The 21,190-nt window shown below is 40.3% G+C and overlaps 1 protein-coding gene across 2 annotated transcripts; it reads right to left on the reverse strand.

Annotated features, from left to right (window-relative positions):
- Nucleotides 1-69: 69 nt before the first annotated feature.
- LOC308399887 (CD9 antigen-like) lies at nt 70-19,502 on the reverse strand. Of its 2 annotated transcripts, none has more exons than XM_080887299.1 (8): nt 19,313-19,502; nt 7,384-7,486; nt 3,421-3,518; nt 2,745-2,819; nt 2,554-2,655; nt 2,363-2,452; nt 2,035-2,118; nt 70-1,296 (listed from the first exon to the last, which is right to left on the reverse strand). In XM_080887299.1, exons 1-8 carry the CDS (start codon nt 19,379-19,381, stop codon nt 1,231-1,233), a joined length of 687 nt encoding a protein of 228 aa, XP_080743425.1. In that variant the 5' UTR covers nt 19,382-19,502; the 3' UTR covers nt 70-1,230. The 2 variants fall into 2 exon arrangements, with proteins under 2 accessions (XP_080743425.1, XP_080743426.1); XM_080887300.1 differs by lacking the exon at nt 19,313-19,502 and adding an exon at nt 15,499-15,656.
- Between the last annotated feature and the right edge of the window lie 1,688 nt (nt 19,503-21,190).

Genomic DNA, 21,190 nt, shown 5'->3' on the forward strand with positions numbered 1-21,190 from the left:
GTCACAGTGAGGAAATGGGAGTATAACTGTAAACCTCACTGCTGGGCTGTCTGTTTTTATTGGTGTTTGGGGAAAAAAAAAAAATTAAATTATGATTTCTAGCGTCTAAAATGTGAATAGTAACCTTTTGTTGCCACCCGTTTATAAACACGCGTGTTATGGTTTTCGAAAACAGTCTGTAGTGTAGTTTGGGTTCCCCCCCTCCCCCTGCTAGGGAAAAAAATTGACAAAAGAGCAGAAATCTTGAGATTGATGAAATATTTAAAATTATGAACCAGCTCAGAAATATTTTATTTCTACCACACATATGGGTAAAGTTACTTTTAATGCCTCTTTTTTGTAAATATAATCAAATTTAAAATGTAATTTTGGATTGATGGTCACATTTTCAGTATTACCATGTAGTTTAACACACCTCCCACTGTGCATTGCCCCTACAGAAATACAAAAATTCAAGTCCAGATAGTTTTGTTATTTTTTTTAATGTAATTTTTTATTCAATTGTACACAAGTGTTGCCAAACCTTATATTACAAATAAATAAAAATTGAATAACCCATTAAGCTCATTTTTAATTTTTTAGAGTATGTTAAAATTGCATTAAATGTTTTCCTAACATTTGTACATTTGACTGTATTGTACCCCTTTAGCACTCACAGCAAGCACTCCATTTAAGACAAATCTTTGTTTTAGTTCATTTATTTGACATCTTAAAGACATGAACTGCAATCATTAAATCATTTGCATAAAACTTATAAAATAAAAAATAATCAAAGCTTTTAATACGCAGCTTTAAAACAAAACATGGGTCATTAACATTCATTTAGCTGCAAAAACCCTGTTAGCTCAAACGTTTAGCAGATTTTGTAAACATAACTTAAAGGAAAGGATTTAAAGAAAATGGGGCGTCCACCAGGGGGCAGCAGAGTCGCAAAAGTCTCCTTTCACCTGCATATGCTCAAACCTGTCCTATTATGAAAAGTAGGTTTTTGATTTAAAAGATTGTATCAGTTATCACTTATCAGGTTACTTTGGGTATAAATAACTCGCTGCAGACCCCACAGAGTGGAGGAATTAAAGAGGCGTCATTGAAAAGGAGCCATACTCTCACAGGTCGACGAAGCCATCCTGTACGGACCCAAGCAGCACACAGAGGGACAAATGTTGTTATTCTTTCTTAAATGATTTGAAGCAGCAGCAGAGTTAAAGGTGGACGGCGTTTCATGGGTTTTTACACATAGTCCCTAGACCTTTTAATGGCACAGCAGAGCATCATGCTGAAGATCATCCCGAAGATCTGCAGAGAGTCACAGGACACAGGAATGTGGCATTAAGAAATAAACCACACTGTTTACAAAAGTGTCAAAGTTTCCATAATTTTGTATTTTGGTTATTTAAAATTTCACAATCTTGATAAGTTCATTTTAAATATTTTCTATGATAAAAATGGACCAACCCTGAAAAAAAAATATTACCAATTCCACCTTCTTGAATGTAAATATTTAATATTTTTCTTGTTCTTCTATGAAAGAAAATAGTCCTTGGGGATTGATTTTTTTGGTGGCATCAGGGCAGGCCAGTCAAATTTCAGGGGCCAAACCAAGTAGAATGTCTAGTTAGTGTGAAACTACCACACAGTTTGGTAGCTAGCCAATAAAAATCATAGCTAGTCATCATCAGACTTCATATTTAGCATTCTGTACTCATGACTGAGCCATAAACTCACCAGTAAAGTGTTTATTGATGTCATATATGAAGTAAGTAGTAATGTCGTTTTTCATAGATTTCTACACATATGAAAGTGTCTTTGCAACCACAGATGTCGCCCCTACTGGGGCCAGGTTTACAACATTTGTGAATTGGCTTTGTTTTTAATAAATAAATCACGAGCCAGACCCACTACTAGAACAATGAGACACTTTGCTTTTTCTAAACCATTTCTAAACCTGACACATTCTAGGCTTTGTGCCAGTTTAACAACCATATGATAGCTTTACTTAAGGTTTCAGTACATGTGCATTAGTGGCAGACTCACCATAATGACTCCAATGCCGATGCCAACTCCACCAATGATGTGCAGCTTGTTGTTAAACACCTCGTCAATAGCAGCGGGACAGCTCTGCAGGAGGGAAGCAGGACCGTGAAGCAAAAACAGCAAAAACAGGTGTGAGCTCCACATCTTATTTTAAACCAAATGTCTGATGCAAATCTGAGCTTGATTTCTACAAAGCCAGAATACCCTAGAGAAAAATGTTAGCTGTAGCACTTTTTAGTACAAATCTCTTAGATCTTAAAATGTTTAAGTAAAAATTTACATGATGTGACATGAGAGGTCATCTCCCTTTTGTTGCAGTCTGCCTTACCTTGGTGACGAGGATCTCCAGCCCCTCCTGCTTGGGGCAGATATCTCTGGCAGCATCGATCACCGTTCCTGTTGGACCGCAGCAGTCGAGCTGCAAGGGGGGGAATAGCCCACACAGGTTAGGCAGTCATCTGTTCTGTTTCAAAATAAGGAAACAAGTTGCATAAAAGGTGTCCAGGTGTGTGTTCTCACTCCAAAGTGGATGAGGCGGAGGGTCTCCTTCAGCGCTGGTTGTTTGGTGTCCTTGTAGTTGGCGTAAGTCTGTTTATAAAACTCTGTGATGTCCTCCACCACCTGAAGACACACGGACAAAGTTAACACTCCTGTCAATCAACAAAGAATGTGTGCATACATGCGAGAGACAGAAGGGGAGAGTTAGTTACCCGGTCGCTGTTGGAAAGACCCCAGATCCCGGCAGCCACTTCTGCAGCGAAGATGAGAAGCAGGAAGAAGAAGAACTAAACCGGAAAACAAGAAGATTTGGAGTGTAGACATGATTTTGTTTGGTTATCAGTCCTGAAAGGAAACTGAGTGGGTTTTTACTTTTATCTGTCACTTTTGTCCAAAGTTTCCTCAACCAGTGGTAAAAAAACCATAGATTTATGTGTGGTGAACATAACATCAACACTTTAAGTTGTTGTTGTGCACCAGCTCTGCTGTTCACCTTTTCTGTGCACAGAGCTCAAATAACAGATGACTAAGGAAGAGATGACCTGAAATGTAAGTTAAAACTAAAGCCATTTAATATTTAAAATGACGGCTCAGAGTAGATTGAAATTGGTGGATGTGATCACATCCACCAATTTCATATGACCATTTCAATCGCAGGACAAAAACATAACAGCGAATCGCCACCAACAGTCACATCACACCGGAGCTGCAGCAGCCAACACGCTTGTGGTGAAATTGAGGAGTCTTTCCTGGTGATCGGTGTGATTACAGCCCAAACATCTCTGAAATGTGCCAACTGAAAAATCTGAGCATGAATTCATGATTCACAGCAAAGTCACCCGTCTTTAATGTAATGTGGAGAACTAAAACACAAAAGAAATCACTCACCAGTCCCAACATGCAAGGAGACTCTTTGATGGCTCCGCAGCATCCCAGGAAACCCACCACCATCATCAGAGCCCCTGCTGCGATCAGGATGTACACGCCTGCAACAAAACATTCAGATGGGCCAGAGGAAACAAGCATTCTGGGGTCACCTGTGCCTTTAAGTTCCCAAGGCCAGTTACAAACAAAGGAGACACGATTAAATTAAAATTTATGCACATAATCTCAACCTCAGTGATATCAGCACCACACTGTTCAAAACATTTAACAAAACATTTTTTTGTTTTGTTAAATGGGATGCGATTCACTCTGATGTTCAATTCAACAGTTTAACATTAGAACTTGATGCTCCATTCTTAGGTTTGTTGTTGACACAGATTTTAAAAAAATTAAAGGATTAAGAACAGGTTCAGTTATCCATGTGACAGTGTAATGCAAGCGTATCTGAGCGAGTGTGTCTGTCTGTGTGTGTGTGGCCCCTCGCCATACCATACAAGGCAGGACTTCTTATCAACCAGTCACACCCCGTACAGTTTGCGACCTTTCAACGGACTAACGTGTAAAAAGCAGAAGTGACGAGGCTGCTCACTCCATCGTAGAAGCATGAAACCTAATAACGAGAAACATTTTATCAGCACATACACAAGAAATTGTTGGTACCCTTCGGTCAATGAAAGAAAAACTCAATGGTCACAGACAAAAGTAATAATAAATAAAAATTCTATAAATGTTAACCAATGAAAGTCAGACATTGCATTTCAACCATGCTTCAATAGAATTATTTAAAAAAATAAATGCATGGAACAGGCCTGGACAAAAATGATGGTACCCACAAATTAATATTTTGTTGCACAACCTTTCGTTACGATTCCTGTAACTGTCAATGAGACTTCTGCACCACTCAGGAGGTATTATGGTCCACTCCTCATGAGCAAACTGCTCCAGTTGTTTCCGGTTTGAAGGGCGCCTTTTCTAGACAGCATGTTTCAGCTCCTTCCAAAGATGCTCAATAGGATTGGAGGTCAGAGCTCATAGAAGGCCACTTTAAAATAGTCCAATGTTTTCCTCTTAGCCATTCTTGGGTGTTTTTAGCTGTGTGTTTTGGGTCATTGTCCTGTTGCAAGACCCATGACTGTGACCGAGACCAAGCTTTCTGACACTGGCCAGCACATTTCTCTCTATAATCCTTGATAGTCTTGAGATTTCATTGCACCCTGCACAGATTCAAGACACTCTGTACCAGATGCAGCCCCAGAACATAACAAAGCCTCCTCCATGTTTCACAGTAGGGACAGTGTTCTCTTCTAGATATGCTTCATTTTTCTGTCTGTGAACATAGAGCTGATGTGCCTTGACAAAAAGTTCAAATTTTGTCTTATCTGTCCACAGGACATTCTCCCAGAAGCTTTGTGGCTTGTCAACATGTAGTTTGGCTTATTCCAGTCTGGCTTTTTTATGATTTGTTTTCAACAATGGGGTCTTCCTTGGTTGTCTCCCATGGAGTCCACGTTGGCTCAAACAACGACGCATGGTGCAATCTGACACCGATGTTCCTTGAGCATGAAGTTCAGCTTGGATCTCTTTAAAAGTCTTTCTGGGCTCTTTTGTTACCTTTCGGATTATCCGTCTCTTTGATCTGTCATCAATTTTCCTCCTGCGGCCATGTCCAGGGAGGTTGGCTACAGTCCCATGGATCTTAAATTCTGAATAACATGTGCAACTGTAGTAGGGTTGGGTTTTGATTATTGATTTATCAATTAAAATCAATTCTAGCTTGGATAACGATAATTTAAACTTTTTAAAATTATGCAAAATTGCAAAATGCTTAGCTGTGTCTCTAATAAAACCTCTGTAACTTTGCTTCACTTCAGCAGCATCAGGTAATGTTCATATGTTGACTAATGACTTTCTTTTGTTTTTGATCTACTGCAGAATATTTTTAAGGTTATCTGCTATAAAATCCCAGGCCAGGAAAATCACCTTCATGTTTTTCTGTTTTATCCTCAGTTACTTTGACACAAAGGCATCTGCTGTGATGCTTACACCTTTGATAAAGTCTCAAGTGTCAGCTTTCTTTTTATAGATATAAAAATATGGATATTTGATACATGATCAGAATTTTAATATTTCTGACTGAGGCAAATAGAATCGATTCAGGACCTTGTGAATCGGAATCGAATCGATTTTAGAAATCAGTGACAATACCCAGCCCTAAACTGTAGTCACAGGAACATCTAGCTGCTTGGAGATGGTCTTATAGCCTTTACCTTTAACATGCTTGTCTATGATTTTATTTCTAATCTCCTGAGACAACTCTTTCCTTCGCTTTCTCTGGTCCATGTTGAGTGTGGTACACACCATGTCACCAAACACAGTGACTACCTGGAGTCCCATATATAGGACCACTGACTGATTACAAGATTGTAGACACCTTGGATTAACATGTCCCTTTGGTCACATTATTTTCATTCTTTTCTAGGGGTACCATAATTTTTTCCAGACCAGTTTCATGCATTTATTTTTTTTAATAATTCAATTGAAGCATTGTTGAAAAGCAATGTCTGACTTTCATTGGTTTTAATTTATTATTACTTTTATCAGATTAAAGTTACTTCTGTGACCATTGTGAGTTTCTCTTTCATTGACCAAAGAGTACCAACAATTTTGTCCACGTCTATATATCTTAGCACAAATGACAATCTCAAAAGCATCAACTCTAACAGAACCCATGCTTTGTTTCTAATAAAGTGTCAGTGAGTGTACAAGTGCATGTGGAAGGCTGATTGGAAATCAGCCCTGATTTACCTGCTCAAGCCTTTTAAAAATGTAAATGTACATCAGTGATTTGCATTCTGGCTCATAGGGCTGCTGCCGCTCTGATTCGAACAGACACGAAGGCCTGAGAGGCACCAGAAGCTGTTTTTAATGAGGAGTTATTTATCAAAAACACCTTCAGTCACGATCTGGTGAGTGGGAATCAGCTGCAGGGTGATTTAGAGCGATGATTCGACACTTCAACGGTGACTTCATGAGGATGAATCATAAACAGGCTGTCGGATAACAACAACAGTGAGCGCATGAGCCACACACACAAATACTCCTCCAAAGCCGTTATTAAGATGTTTGTCATGTCAGGCCCGTCCTCCGTCTCCTCTCTGCCCACTTCTCTTATCAGTTTGATGGATGCAACGCACAAAGACGGGAGGGTGGGGACAGTTCCTCCGGGAATACAGAAGTCTGAGAACAAAGGAGTCCCTGTGCGCCGGGAAGAATGAGCGCTATGTGTGGAGGGATCTGCTGGGTTGGACGAGCCGCCTCGCTGTGGACCAACTTTGGCCTCAGCTGCCCTCCGAGTGCCCCGCCTCTCTGAGGTCAGGTTATATCCACGTCCAGAGCCCGACAGAGCTAAATGCAGCTGTAGTGCATTTAATTTGAAATTATGACTTCCTCCACAAATATAAAGATTTCATTCTAGAAACAACGCTGTGGTTGTTAATAAACAGGACGAAGTGGTTACTGGGGACTATTTTCAGCTGCAGATTATTCGGCACGGTTTCTGCTGGTTGGAGTGAAATGAGCAGTGTCAGACTTTACATTGATAGGACAGCATGATAAAACGAACAGACTCGTAATGTGCGTCAAAGCTACACTACAGACACGTCAGCTGTAATTACAACAACACCCACCACCATCACTCCATGGCAGGTTCAAAGACCATGATAGTGGAGGAGGAGCTGATCATTTCCCCGTCTTTCTGTGCAGTTTGAATCTTTGTATGTTCTTTTTGTTATTTTGTGGTTTATGGTTGTGAGATATCCAAAAATGTAAAAGTGAAGCTGCTGCGATTAAGATGCTTCACCTGTGCTCTATAAAGGGTTCTTGCCATCCTCAAGGTTATTCTCCTTCATGGTCTTTTGTTTCCATGTAAGTGTTTTGCATCCAGGGTTTAACCAGCAGGGGCCTTACCCGTAAAGAAGACAGAGGGCGACTCCTCCCCTTCGAACAGTCCTGCCGTCCTGGAGTCAAAACGCAGCCAGAGTCCCACAGCGAGCACGCCGGTTCCTGCCAGCTGCAAGACGAAAAACATGTTTACTGTCTCTGAAGGAGGTTTAATGTTCTCTCCGTGAGACTATATTCAAATACTAGTGTCATTTTGCACATTTGTCCTCATTTACAGATATTTACAGATAAACCACAGAGAAACTCATGTTAAGCAAAAAGATACAGAACTAGCAACTGAGCCAAGAAAAGGACTGAAGTCAGAGAGAAACTGAGCCTCTACACTTCTATCCAACCGCAAGGGTCGCCCCCTGGTGGGCATAAAAAAACCCCAATGCAGCTGTAAAGGCAGTTTGACGCAGACTTCATTTTTCATACAAGCAGAAGCTATGTCCATGTCTGTGGTCTGAACCTGCAGAAATGCTTCTAAAGCAGGCATTGCAGCAGGTGTGACCTTGTTCCTGATGTTTGGAAGAACACTGTGCTCACAACAAGGTAAGTTAACAGAGCCAGCACCACCGGAGCACTTTTTCAAATTGTTATTGAGTTATTATCCACTCTTAAAATAATGAAGGCACATACAGCTCAAGTCTGTCGCATTAACAGACACTTTCATCAAATCCAACAACAGCTGTAGGCGCGGGTCGATAATTCCGGGGGTCTAAGACACAGGCAACACATTACCAGTTAGATACAGAGAGAAGAAGTGAAAAGCCCGAATGAGGCTGGATTTGAGAAGTATCACCTGACTGAAACCACAGGGCTCACCTGGACCTGCCTCACAGCACTCCACTGTCATTACACTGTATACTCGAACGATGACCGTAGAAAAAAATAAAGCACACAACAAAAGAACAAAGGAAAAGATGCTGCAGTGTACAGTACATCAGAGGCAACTTTATCCTAAACATCTGAGTTAACTCATAAGAACCAGACTATAACAGCACGATAATCTGAGACGTGCAGGAACAAGGAGAGTATTTGATGTGAACGTTATTTAGAGATTGGGGGTTAAACAACATGCAGAGACATGAAGAGGTGGACACCCACACAGTGGCAGCTGATCGAGTATAAAGCATCCTACCTTAGACAATAACCAGATTAATCCTGCTTTGCAGTGATTTACAACTGAGGTTGTGTTAAAAAACACAGAAAACTATGGAGACCATGAACTCATCCCTGAACTTATGGACCCATCACAGTCATTTAGACAGGTGTTCAAAAACAGCTGCTCAGAGCAAAATGAAAGAACTGGCTTTTGTAAGGTATGATGATGTGATGCTTCACTGTTGCAAAACTATGTGCAGCTAGTATGGAATGCAATGGTTTCATATTCAAATCAAAGTATGTTAGTGTGGATGAATAAGAATCCCTTTCATTGAAGGTGAACATGAGGCTAACGTTTGAGGAATGAAGTTCGACTTGCTGCCCGGCTTATTCTCCTGAATCCAGACCAACCCAATCACAGAGGAGCCATCCAGGAAACATGACTTCAGTACATGTGGAGCCTCTGCACAACGGAGACTTAGATATGAAGGCATCCACAGATAAATAAATGACAGCCATACTTTGTCTCAAACAGTAATTACCCACTACCATGACTCAGAATCACCTCAGCAACCACAAAACAGTTTACATCAACTCTTTGTTGCCACCCAAATAACTCCCATAATGTCCTGCAGCATGACGCTGACGTCTGTTGTTGTGCAACAGGGAGTATATGAAGCACACCATAAAGCATTCAGGCCGAATGGCAACACTTTGCCCCAACATGTCCTCCGTCTGGTTCCTCCTACGGTCTGCTGACCATGATTCAGGATTTTGTTTTTTTGGGGTGGGGGTGCTATCTGTAAATCAAGGTCTTGAATTCTCTCTTGAAAGTTTGACTAACTCAAATATAACTCCAAATACAATTCCAAAATACTTGGCAAATTAAAATTTTGAGATATCAAAAAAAAAAAAAACAAAAAAAAAAAAACAATATTAACTAAATAAAGAGTGAAATAGACTAAAAAATAAATAATAATAATTCACGTGGAGTGTGAGGCATAAATTATGATCAGTTATTCTTTTAGGAATTCTAGAAATGGTTGCCAAATCATACAAAAACTCGCCAGTTTCCCCTTTCTATCAAATCTTATCTGCGCCACCCTGGCCACAGACACCATCTCATTAAGCCACCTGTTAAAACACGGGGCCAAAGAAGACCGCCACTGTAAAAGAATAAGTTTCTTTGCAGCCAGCATACCCATTGTAATTATCTGTTTTTGTGAAAAGGAAAAAGATTCGACTGATGCAAATGATCCAAGTATAGCCAATGTACCATCACGTGGTATTTTTTTCCTAAATTGGTTTGAAAACCACATAAAAATCTGGCTCCAAAAAGCATTCAAAACAGGGCAATGCCAAAATAAATGTGCAAGGGAACCTTCACCTACTTTACATCTGTCACATAAGAGAGATACAGAATTATAGATCCGGTTAAGTTTGAGTTTAGAAAAGTGTAGTCTATGAATGACTTTAAACTGGATTAGTTTATATCTGGCATTTATTGAGCCTTTCTGAATATTGGACAAACAATTTGATCATTGCTCTTCAGACAGAGAGACCCCAAGGTCTTCAGCCCATGTTTTCCTAATTTGGTCGGAATCAACTGGGATTGTAAAGCACTTAACAAACTGAGATATCAAATGTTTAAAATTTGCTTTCCGAATTATATCAAAGTAAGTATAACTTCGTGGCTTCAGTGGAAAGTCTGAAAAGTTTTGTTGAACAAAATTCCTTATTTGAAGATAACGAAAAAAAATGTGATTGAGGTAACTGAAACTTTTCTTGAAGTTGAAGGAAGGACATAAATTTGTCATCTGTATATAAGTCCTCAATGTATTTCAATCCCTTTCCCCCCCCCCCCATTCTAAAAACACCCTATCCATTTTACCTGGTTTAAACACGTAGTTATGTATTATTGGCATTCCTACTGAAAAATCAGGTAGTTTGAGAGATTTCCTCATTTGACTTAATATCTTTAAGGAGTGTTTAACAACAAAATTACGACTGAGCGAATTATTACAAGAACCCGTGTTAGAAAACAATAAGACCGGTAATGAGGCTTCAGATACTGTTGTTGCCTCTACCTGGAGCCAGATCGGAAGCTTGTCATGACAATAATCAATAGGCGAACCCCACTGCCAGTACAATAGAGCTCTTGAATTTGCTGCCCAATAATAATGTCTAAACACAGGGAGACCTAACCCCCCGCAGGAAGTGTTTTTTTGAAGATGAGCCATGGATATCCGAGGGGGTTTTCCTGCCCAAATGAATGAGTGAATCAATGAATCAAGCTGCTTAAAAAATTTAAGTGGCAAATGAATAGGAAGGTTTTGAAAGTTGAAGGTCTTTTTCTTTTTTTCTCTTTTTTTTTTTTCTCCTTTCATGCTTATAAGTTCACAAATGTTAAAGACAGTAATTGTTCTCGGTTGATTTGTATAAGCATGTTATGTTTAATTTAAATGCAGAAATAAAATTTAAGAAAAAAAAATTGAGATATCAACTCAAAATTTTAAATTACTTCTGTCTGACAATTCTACCCTGTTGGACAGCTTTATTTTTCTAGCCAGCGTTAGCTCACCAAGGCATACAAATAATATGACAACGAGCGTAGCAGCTTACCTTGTTTTTTAATGTCATTGGGAAAAATTCCCTTTCATTGTTAGTTTTGTATGCTAGCATTAGCTAGTGTACCATCCTTTTATTGTTGTTAACCAGAATCCTTAACAAAGAAACACTTTAATATGGGCGTTAGAGGCAACAGAGGGTTAGAGTTAAATAACAATCTGTTAAAATGTTTCAAGTAGCAAATATTTAATTCATTAAAAAGTATTAGCTAACATGCTGAAGCACAGCTGTAAATTCCCAACTGAGTTGGAGGATCATCACGCCATTGTTTTCTGTAAAATACTAGACGTTCATTAAACCCGCAGCACAAGTTGACTGGCTGTACTGTGAACACTGTAGTGCCAGGTTATCAAATAAATGCTCCAACAGATAAAACATGAAGATGAATACTCGTAGGCGAGGCCTGTAGTCAATTGCAAGATAAACTCCCTACAGAGACTAAAACAGCATCAGGCTGTAAACATGTAGGAGAATTAGAGGCATCAGCTGCATAATTCATACACCTCTAAAAGCAAACACCATTGCTTTCATTCACTTTTATCACACAACTGTGCGTTTCAGGCTCCATGTCAGATTAACCTGTAAGTCAGTCATCCAAACTGGGATGCACAGACTTGCCTGAAACATCATAAGGAGGGTCATTTTATATAACGCCTTGGGCTGCTCGACTTAGTGTGACCTCAATGTGAGTAAACTGAAAGTAGAAATCTTCCAGCAATCAGAGCCACACCTGTAACTGTCAGCATGTGACATCATCCCATCGCTGGTTTGTCAGCGTTAAGTCAGCCAGGCACACCTTATGATCATCATCAGTAAATCTTTCCAAACGTAGCCTCGAGCTTAAAGAACGCAGGATCAGTTTGCTTTATTTGCCTTGCAGTCGTTGTCTGATCCAACCACTCGCTCTGTAAAGAATGGAGGTTTAAGCCTCTGCACCTTTCACTAGTGTCACTCAGTCTCAACGCAACTTTCCACTTCATCTCTACACTGCGTTGCAATAAACAGGGCTAGAATAGCAGGAGTCCATGTTAACATGAAAATAGAGCATTTTAAAATATCCGTCATAGACAGCAGAAGTCAGAAATGACCCCATCATGTTGTGAAAGTAAAGTACCACATGTCTGTGAAGGTTCTCAGTCATCCAGGTCATCGTAGTCAAAGGAGCTTGCAAAGAAAAGCGTCTGGACTTCTTTAAGTTACTTGAAGACATTTCACACCTTGGCTCAGGCGATTAGAGGATCATCAGGGGGTCCTTTTGTCCCTCTGTGGGGGGTCACTCCCACTAGGTTTATATCTGGGACTCTCCACCATTTGACCTTAGAACTGACGAAGCTTCTCGGATGAGAGGTGAAACGTCTTCAAGTAACTTAAAGAAGTCCAGACGCTTTTCTTTGCAAGCTCCTTTGACTAAAGTACCACATCTTACCTGCTACTGTTTGAATGCAAGTATTAGTTAATGTATGATGGATAACTTTCCACTCATTCTTCATTTAATCATCCCTATCTAATTATATATAGTATATTGTCCAGACTAGTCAGCAGATATTCAAATGAATCTCTTCACAGATCAATAGATTTAAATTCCAGTATCTGTATATGAATATTGAGACATCATCAATGCGCTACCATTAACTGCAGTTCCTCTTGTCCACTTGAGTCGATCCCTGTCTACACTCAGGTTACAACATCCCGCTTTACTTAAAAAAAAAAAAAAAAAAAAAAAAAAAAAAAAAGCAAAAACACAAACAAAACAAACAAAAAAAAAAAATCATGTTTACAGGCAGCTATGAAAACTATTTTAGTCTCTGTGGGTAGTTTCAGCTTTCATAACTGCAGGTGGCAACTTTATCACGAACCATGAGCCTCCTAGACACTAATCTGAGGGAGTAAACTCAATTTTCAGCCAAGTTTAGAAGAATGATCTTACAAATCATACGGCTTCATGTAGGGCACGCACAGTCCACTTCAGTTTCAGTAAATTAAAGTAAAGTGAAAATCGCTGGTTATGAACAATAGCAGAGTTAATGTGAGAAGCCTTCTCACATCGCTCTCACGCTTGTCTAGTGCACCATTACCAACATTTGCAGAATATTTAACATGAATTAACCCAAATAAACATTTGTCATTAATTTGTAACAATAAAAAAAAAAAAAAAAAAAAAAAAGGGATATAGAAAAAAGAAAGGAAAGGACGTCTGGCATCCTGAATGCTGGGGATGTTGGTATTAGTGAACCACAAACACTCTAGGGACTCGACTGTTGTGTGTGGAGGAGATGAAAACAGCATTTTCCCCTGAGGTTCATGTTGGCTCTCATTAACCACAGAGCTGCTCTGCAGCACTATTAGCCATGCAGAAACAACAATAACCATGACGAGGTTAGTTTGGGAGTTCTGGCGATGCACAGGCTGGTACCACCTAACAGCAAATCAAAAGTAGAATTTCTCCCATGTTTTGGAAAATAAAACTGCAGTTTTTGTGAATGGAGTCTGGTGAAGTGTAACTGTAACTGCTTGTGAGGACAGGTGAAGCAAAACTGATTCCAGGTGTGATAAAAAAAAAAAAAAAAAATTAGTGGTGCTGTTGAACCTACAGCTCTTCACACTGTGGGAAACTTCTTCAGGTTAATAATCAGAAACACTCGAGGCCGACTCAATGTAAAATCAGTCTAATCTCACGTTTGTGTTTGGAGGAGGGGGCCAATAGACGAACTTAAATTAGAGGGCAGGGTGGTCCACCAATGAGATGGAGTCCTACAGGACAAAAGACCATTTAACAGCCGGAGGTGACGCACTGCAGAGACACAGATACACATTTTCCAGTCGCCTGGAAGTTTATCACTCACTCCAGTCCTCTCATCAGTGCTGGCATAAATTTCTGACAGGTGCACATTGTAAAATAATGACCTGACATCCTAGCAGCGCAGCTTCAGCACACCTGAGTCATATGCAAATCATGTCTTTTCTTAATATATACACCGTTTAAACTTAGTAGGTCAGACTTACACCTCGGGTTTTACCTCATGTCTAACCGGTTTTTATTTGCATTTATCAAAACCATTTAAAAAGCATTCCAGTTGAACTGTAGTGGTTGAAGCTTCTGTTACCGTCCCTGTATATTTCCCACCTCGTGGTCCACAACCCACAGTTTGAGAACTGTTTCTTTGCAAGCAGTTTTGCTTAAAATAGTTAATGCCATTTATTCACAGTCTGTTTAAAATCTGTGATTTTTAGACTTGATTCTGTAATTTCTGTAAAATCCCTCATCCTGGAGATGAATCAGGAGGCTTGGGGATCATTCACTCTCTCACCTGTATGTGTGTGACGTCACCTTAACATAAAAGTGGCTCAAAGCTACCCGGCCAGTTCTTTGTTCTGTCCTGCATGCTGCATGCACTGCACCAAACCACCAAGTCAGGCTGTAATTTCATGCTGCCCTACAGTCACTGCAGTTCTTGAGCAAATTAGCCACTCGTTTATCTTGCTCTTTCATTTTGAGTCGCTCTGCACGTTTTCCAAGCATGTCCATCTGTCTGCAGTCAAGGAAATGACATTCTTCGGTCTCCTGCCCATCTTCATTCCTTCGCCTTAAACTGCATTAACTTTTGAATCAGTTTTAGCAAATATGTCAAAACTCAGATGTGCCGTGTCATTCCATGTCAGTTCCACCTGACCATCTACCTGACCATAAAGGGGAACATTTTTAGGAAATTCCATCTAGAAAATTCCTTAAGCTCCTGCAACAGTGAGTCATCAATCACTCATCCATCCATCTGACCACAATTCACAAGCCCCCCCCCCCCCCCCCCCATCCTTCAGTATGACGTGATGATTTCACATATTTTAATGGCCGTGGTTGCCACAGACCATGTACTCATAATACTCCTGAAGTCAAATCCTTTTGCATCGGAGGTGACCGAGATTGTGACCATTTCAAAGGCACCAGAACTTCTCGACAGTCTTGTGATGGACTGTGAGGTTGATAAACTGTCACAGCACTGATGATTTAGTTTGCAGAAGCAACAAACTGCAGCATTTACAGAGATTAGTGTGGGACATAAAATAAAGACTGGAAGCGAATTAAAAGCAAAGATTTGTGAGCTGAAACTCCCCAGAAGGAAGTGCTACGTGGGTTTGCGTGAGGCCACTTTGATTCTTTCAAAGAGCCTCGATGACAAAAGCACAAATTTAATGATGGTTTTAGAGGTTTGAAGCTCCCAAAACATCAAAAATAGTCAAATTATTAAAGATTTTGTGGCTCCAGCCAAACATAAACTCTGCCTGTGTTTTAGATTGTGAGTCTTTCCTGAAATCTGATCCAGTCACAGAAACCATCAAACAATCAAACAAAGCAGCATAATCCAAAGCAACCAAACCACTTCAGTCCACTCACTAAACCAGGCTACGTACCCAGAAGAGAAAGTTGAAGATAAACACCAGGTACTTGATGCACTGTTGTCTCTTCATGGTGCTCGGATCTGTTTATATCTTCTTACGCAGAAAAATGGAAGAAAAAGCGCCCTGAGTGTCACACAGTGAGGAGGAGAAGGAGAATGAAGAGAGGTGACAGAGAGAGGCAGCTTTTGTTGTGAGCCACACCCTGCTGAGCACTCACCTGGCTGAGGGAGGAGCTAGAGGGGCACACATCCAATCGGATGTGTGCTGCATAACCCAGCTTGTCTAACACAGGTGAAGGCATTTAACACCTCTTGACTTTTCTAAATACTCATGAAAGGTGCCTCAGTACTTCTTGTATTACCTCCTTTAACACTTCCTTTATGAAACAAGATGTCAACTCCTAACTCACTGTGGACCACCATTAATTAAAAACCTTCATATACCTCACATGTGGCTCATAAATGTTAATCGACACTGTGTTTCCCAGTTTGATTGGCTGCTAGACTTGAGGCTGAGAGAAAATCTGCTTCCTGTGTGAAGAACAAAGATTTATATCAAATGATTCAGTTTAAAGTTTGATTATCTTTCATTTATGTGGCTTCAATAACAGCCTTTAAATCAAAGTGGCCACACCACTAATGTCAGTTTTCCATGGGGATGAATTATTACCCACAGTACAATTCATAGAAAGGTTTAAACCATCCATAGAGAGCACAGAGGCTGTAAACATGTTTATTTCTGCTTTTTTTTAGGTGACATCATGCAAATACTGTTCAAGAGCAGTCTGCCAATTTGGACATGATACAACCGCCGGTTGCTAGGGAAATAATGTGGCAGTAGTTCCTGGAGGTTTCTGCCTCTCTCTAAAGAAGCTGCTGCACCAAAAACCTCCTTCTGGTTTCTTTGGTTGTCTGCAGTTTGTCTGCAATTACTCTAAACTACTAAAGCAGTTAAAGCAGTAAAGGTTGGAAAATTGGAAATGGACAAGATTCGCCTTCAAAGTAAAAGCTGTGTCTGAGCGCTGCAGCCAATGTGTTACAAAGGGGACAACCTTTAATTTGAAGGGAAATCCTTTTTTCACTGTCTCACTACAGCTCAGAGAGTAGCTGGAGAGGAAATCTACATGCAAACTTCCAAAGCAACCACAAGGTTTTTGGCAACAGGTTGGGGAATACTTAATTTTCCCAAGCAACAGGTGGCTGCCAGGGTGGTTGTCACTGACTGGTCTCTAGGTCTGTGTAACCGAAGCTTTAACAATCACATTCTCAGCAACCACTGGTCAGGGAACCCAGTTTCCCCTCATGACACGTGGTCTCTAAGTCCGTTTGACTCGAGGTGTCCAAGTTAACATCAAGTGTCTGCAAAGCCTCATTAAAGTTAACCCTATATCATAGGGCGACCATATTTTGATTTCCAAAAAAGAGGACACTTGCGCCAGTCACAAAGAACTTTAATAATACAGTTTGCTTAAAGAAAACGTTAACATATTTAAACTATGCCTTCTCTGTGCGGTTAATGAATGGTGAAATAAAAATATGTCATATAAGCTTTTAGAAGTCAGCGTGTGCAAAAAAAGAGGACAGTTGGTCATCCTACTATATCATCACAATAATGTTGGTGACGCTGCAGCTAACCAATCACATTGTCTCAGCGTTCAATTACAATTAGCCCAGAATTTGGCTCATGCTATTAAAAACTATCTCTAGCAAACCAACATGAGTAACAAAAACCCCCCAAAAAAACCCAACTTGATAATATATTTATTATATTATATAAATCAATAAAGGAAACACTTGAAATGCTTAGCGTTTGTTTCAGAAGAGGTTTATGTAAACAAAGGCACTTCTTTCTCTCGTCCCTCACATTTCAAAGCTATAATATCACAGCAGTTTAATCACGTTATTGCAATGCAGGAATAATGCCAACATGGGGATCTCAGATAAGTTGGGCAGTTTAATACTGGAGTCTGTGGAAACTGCCTCACTCTATAGGGCCTCCAGTGGATGCTAGAGGACTGCAGTTTCTGGGACTTGCTTAGCCGTAACTGATTCTAATTGGAATAAAGCATTTTAAAAGTATGCTCTTTGATTGAAAAGAAACAAAGAGAAACAAACATGTTGAGTGCTGTTTTTAAGATAAAAACACTCTTCCAGTTTAACCTCTGTGCTGCACAGCTGGACTCATGCTGTCAGTTTTACCTCCATACTCCTGCGTTTGGCTTTAAAAACAGATAAAAAAAAAAAAAAGACGAGCTGTTTCAGAGGAATCACAAACAAAAACTCCACAGGTGTATCCTCACACCTCTTGGGAGACTCATTGTTTGCTGCAGTAACTCAACGCTGCATCGGCTCCCAGTGGACCCAGTGAAACCAACAACGCCGGCTTTGTTGTCGGCCTCCGTTATCTCTCCCCGCCTGTCTTTTGTTCGTCACTCTCGTTCTCTCTAAGGATGTCTTTAGTGATAAGCTGCTGTTGTTTGTTGAGCTCAAACTCTGATGGCTTGACTGAACTCGATCATTCATCAGAGAAAGTGAGTGAGCAGCTCGACATAAATGAGTGAAAAAACTGGTACAAATAATTTAATCCTTAAAAAGATTTGTTCTGCTCATTTTCAGCTCCATGTTTCTATTCGTAGACTCCATCAGAGGAGCTTTGGATGATTCACAGTTCAAAATAATCCCCATCTGTCCTGTGCTGAATGATATGAAGCTTATCAACAATAGCTTACCAGAGTCAATAAGGAAGCACTTAATATTCCACTTTAATGTCCCATATGGAACAAATCAGACATTTGATTCCCTTTAACTCAGTTCATATAGTCCAGGGTGTACCCTGCTTTTCAGACCCTGAGATGGATAGCTAGATTAGAAGATGGTTGATGGATGGTTGATTTATTTCAGATTTTTAACCTTTTCTTTTTTCATTTTCAATATGAGTTTGTAGTGTGGTAGTAAAAATACGTTTTAAAAAACGATAAGATTTGTGAGAGTTTTTTCATTTTAATAATAAAAAAGAAGTTATTTCTTTGAACTGATGGATGAATTTAAAATGTACATCAGGACTTTTAACATGTAAAGGAGTGTTTTACATTCCTGAGGTGGAGGTGTGGACCCGAGGCTGGCCCTTCGACCCTTTGACCTCTGCCCTGAGAAATCATTCAGACTTTTAAGGAGCCATCCTTCAGACTGCCTTAAGCTTCCTCGCTGCACAGGACACCTGAGTAGGAGGTGAAAGCACTGATTAGGCAACCGCTCTGTCTTTGAATGACGTGTTAGGCTCATCTACGCCCCCTACTGGATTTCTGAACTACTGCAAAACCAACGAAACTTTAAAGTCACCAGAAATGAACACCATCAACTAGCAGGCTGTTTAGTACTCTGAGGAACACCGAAGCTGTTCCGGTGGTTTGTCGTGTGTCTGCACTTTATTGACGCTTTCCGTGGGGTTTTCCTTTAATTTGTCAGCTGTCTACAGCTGCTGCAACAGCATCCCAGAATGTCAGAAACAAGAAAACAGAAAAATGCGAAGTGCGGTTTTAGTGGATAGTTACACAAACACAAAATTAATATTATCAGCTTCATATAAAAGAGCACACACAAACCGGAACGACTTTAAACAAAACACACTAGTGTTCAAAATGCCATAGGCTAAATCAAAACAAAACGCTCCTCGGTTCATCTCTGTTAAACACAAACCACATCACACAAAAATACATTTTCATCTTTCCAGGCTCAAATTTGAGAGATGAAGACTTATTTCTGTGCGCAAATGAATAAACACGGGCGGCTGGAGCTTTAAATATTTCATCCCGCGTGTTTAAACTTACCCAGAAGACGAAGTTGAAGATGAAGAGCGCGTACTTTACGCACAGCTCCCAGCTAGTTAGAGCCGTCATCCCTGCGGAGTGTTCAGCCGTGTTTGGACTAATTCAGTCTTGAAATTATCTCCTATTTCTCGCTCAGTGATGTTCGTGGTTCCTGCTGTCGACCTGTCGCCGTTTGCTCGGCTCTGCTCAGACAGCCTCCGATCAGATCAGCTGCTGCTGGGAGGAAACAGACCATCGACTGCGCGACACCCACAGAGAGAGAGAGAGAGAGATCTCTGTACGTCTTTGTCTTTTGTTTGGACTTTTGTTCATCACAGGACCGAACATCAAACTTCTGAATAAAACAATTCTCCAGATTTATTAAAAACGAAACCACAAGTCTAACAAAAATCCCGTTTCCGTCAAATCTACAGAGAACAGCCTCAGAAACTGAAATACCACAGTCAGAAATAAACACTGTGCTCTCTCATATTTATTAAAATCAAAATCAGAATCAGAGTTCAAACATTCAAATGTTTGACTGTAAGCCGTGTGAGTCTGTTTACACTTGCCTTTCGAAAAGCTACTCTGGGGTGTCTGTTAATGCTGCAACGGTAAAAATTTACATTTCTGAGCAATTTGGGCAATTTACTGGAGATCTGCAAACATCTAGAGAATACAGATGCAGATGAAACTTTGATCTGCAGCCGGAGTAAGGAGCAGGTGGAGGAGAACCTGGAGAAGTGGAAGGATGCTCTGCAGAGAAGAGGAATGAAAGTCACCATCCAAAGCAACAGAGTGCACAAGAAGAAGAGATTGCTGGCAGGGTGGAGGTGCTAACTAGTAGTTATTAATTAAACCTTAACCCTCTGCTGTGATGTTGGTTTGGAGGCCAAGCTGAACATGTTCAGATATTCACTGGAAGCAAGTGGAGGACAGGGGGACAGCTTGGAGTCAGAGAGCCTGAGATGGTTTGCACATATGCAGACGAGGGAGAGAAGACATACTGGAGGAAGGATGATGAAGATAGAACTGCCGGGCAGAAGAAGGATGCTGGGATAGGAGGAGATGGAGGCAGATCATCCGCTGTAACAACGCCAGAAGAAGAAGAAGACTGGAAGTAGTTTGAACGCAAGTGCAAATAACTAAACTGAACACATCAAGTACAAGTATCAGGATTACTGTAAGGTGACAGTAATTTGAATGTTGTGTATTAAGCAAGACTGAATTTAAATGACAAACACAAACTCATGAAACTCCAGCATCTCCTTTTGATTCAGTAAAAAGACTAGATGTTACAATCCTTGATACTTTCAAAATGCCACAAAGGTCATAACCAACCAAATCCAGTGTGTGTGTGTGTTTGTCATGAGGCTATATTCTCCCTCTGTCTGCTGGCAAAGTGTTTACTTCTTCTTCTGCAGAACAAAGACGGTAGTGTGCGCGGTCAGCCCACCGCTGCTCTTTGCAGCTGCACACAGACACAGTGATGGTGAGGAAGATGGTGCTGATGGTGATAAAGGAGTACAGTACTGATCGGCTCACAAGGACCAGTAAACTAAAACTGCAAGCAGTGACAGCTGTAACCCAACAAGAGAAAGGGCATAATTTTTATGATTTAGTCTTTATAAACATTCACTTTTTTGTGGTGTTTTGGAGTCTATTCAGAGTTGAGGATGCTGAAAACACAAAATTTAGAATTTTTTTAAGACAGAATCAAACAGCAGATTAAGATGAATTTGAATCTTTACCAAACCTCTTTGAGTGAAAAAGATTGACTCTGAAACAACACTGCAAGAACAACAACCTTCATGTTGTGTGTGTGTGTGTGTGTGTGTGTGTGTGTGTGTGTGTGTGTGTGTGTGTGTGTGTGTGTGTGTGGTCCTCCGTTAACATTTT

The sequence above is a fragment of the Rhamphochromis sp. 'chilingali' genome (genome assembly GCF_963969265.1).
Source record: "Rhamphochromis sp. 'chilingali' genome assembly, chromosome: 7".
NCBI lineage: Eukaryota > Metazoa > Chordata > Actinopteri > Cichliformes > Cichlidae > Rhamphochromis > Rhamphochromis sp. 'chilingali'.

Excerpts from the sequence above, each read along its gene's own strand:
- LOC308399887 (XM_080887299.1), bottom strand. The coding sequence starts at position 19,381 with ATGACGGCTCTAACTAGCTGGGAGCTGTGCGTAAAGTACGCGCTCTTC. Across the intron at positions 3,519-7,383 it reads GCCCTCTGTCTTCTTTACGG|GCGTGTACATCCTGATCGCA; the intron begins GTAAGGCCCCTG and ends GTTTTGTTGCAG. Across the intron at positions 2,820-3,420 it reads CTCCTTGCATGTTGGGACTG|TTCTTCTTCTTCCTGCTTCT; the intron begins GTGAGTGATTTC and ends TTTCCGGTTTAG.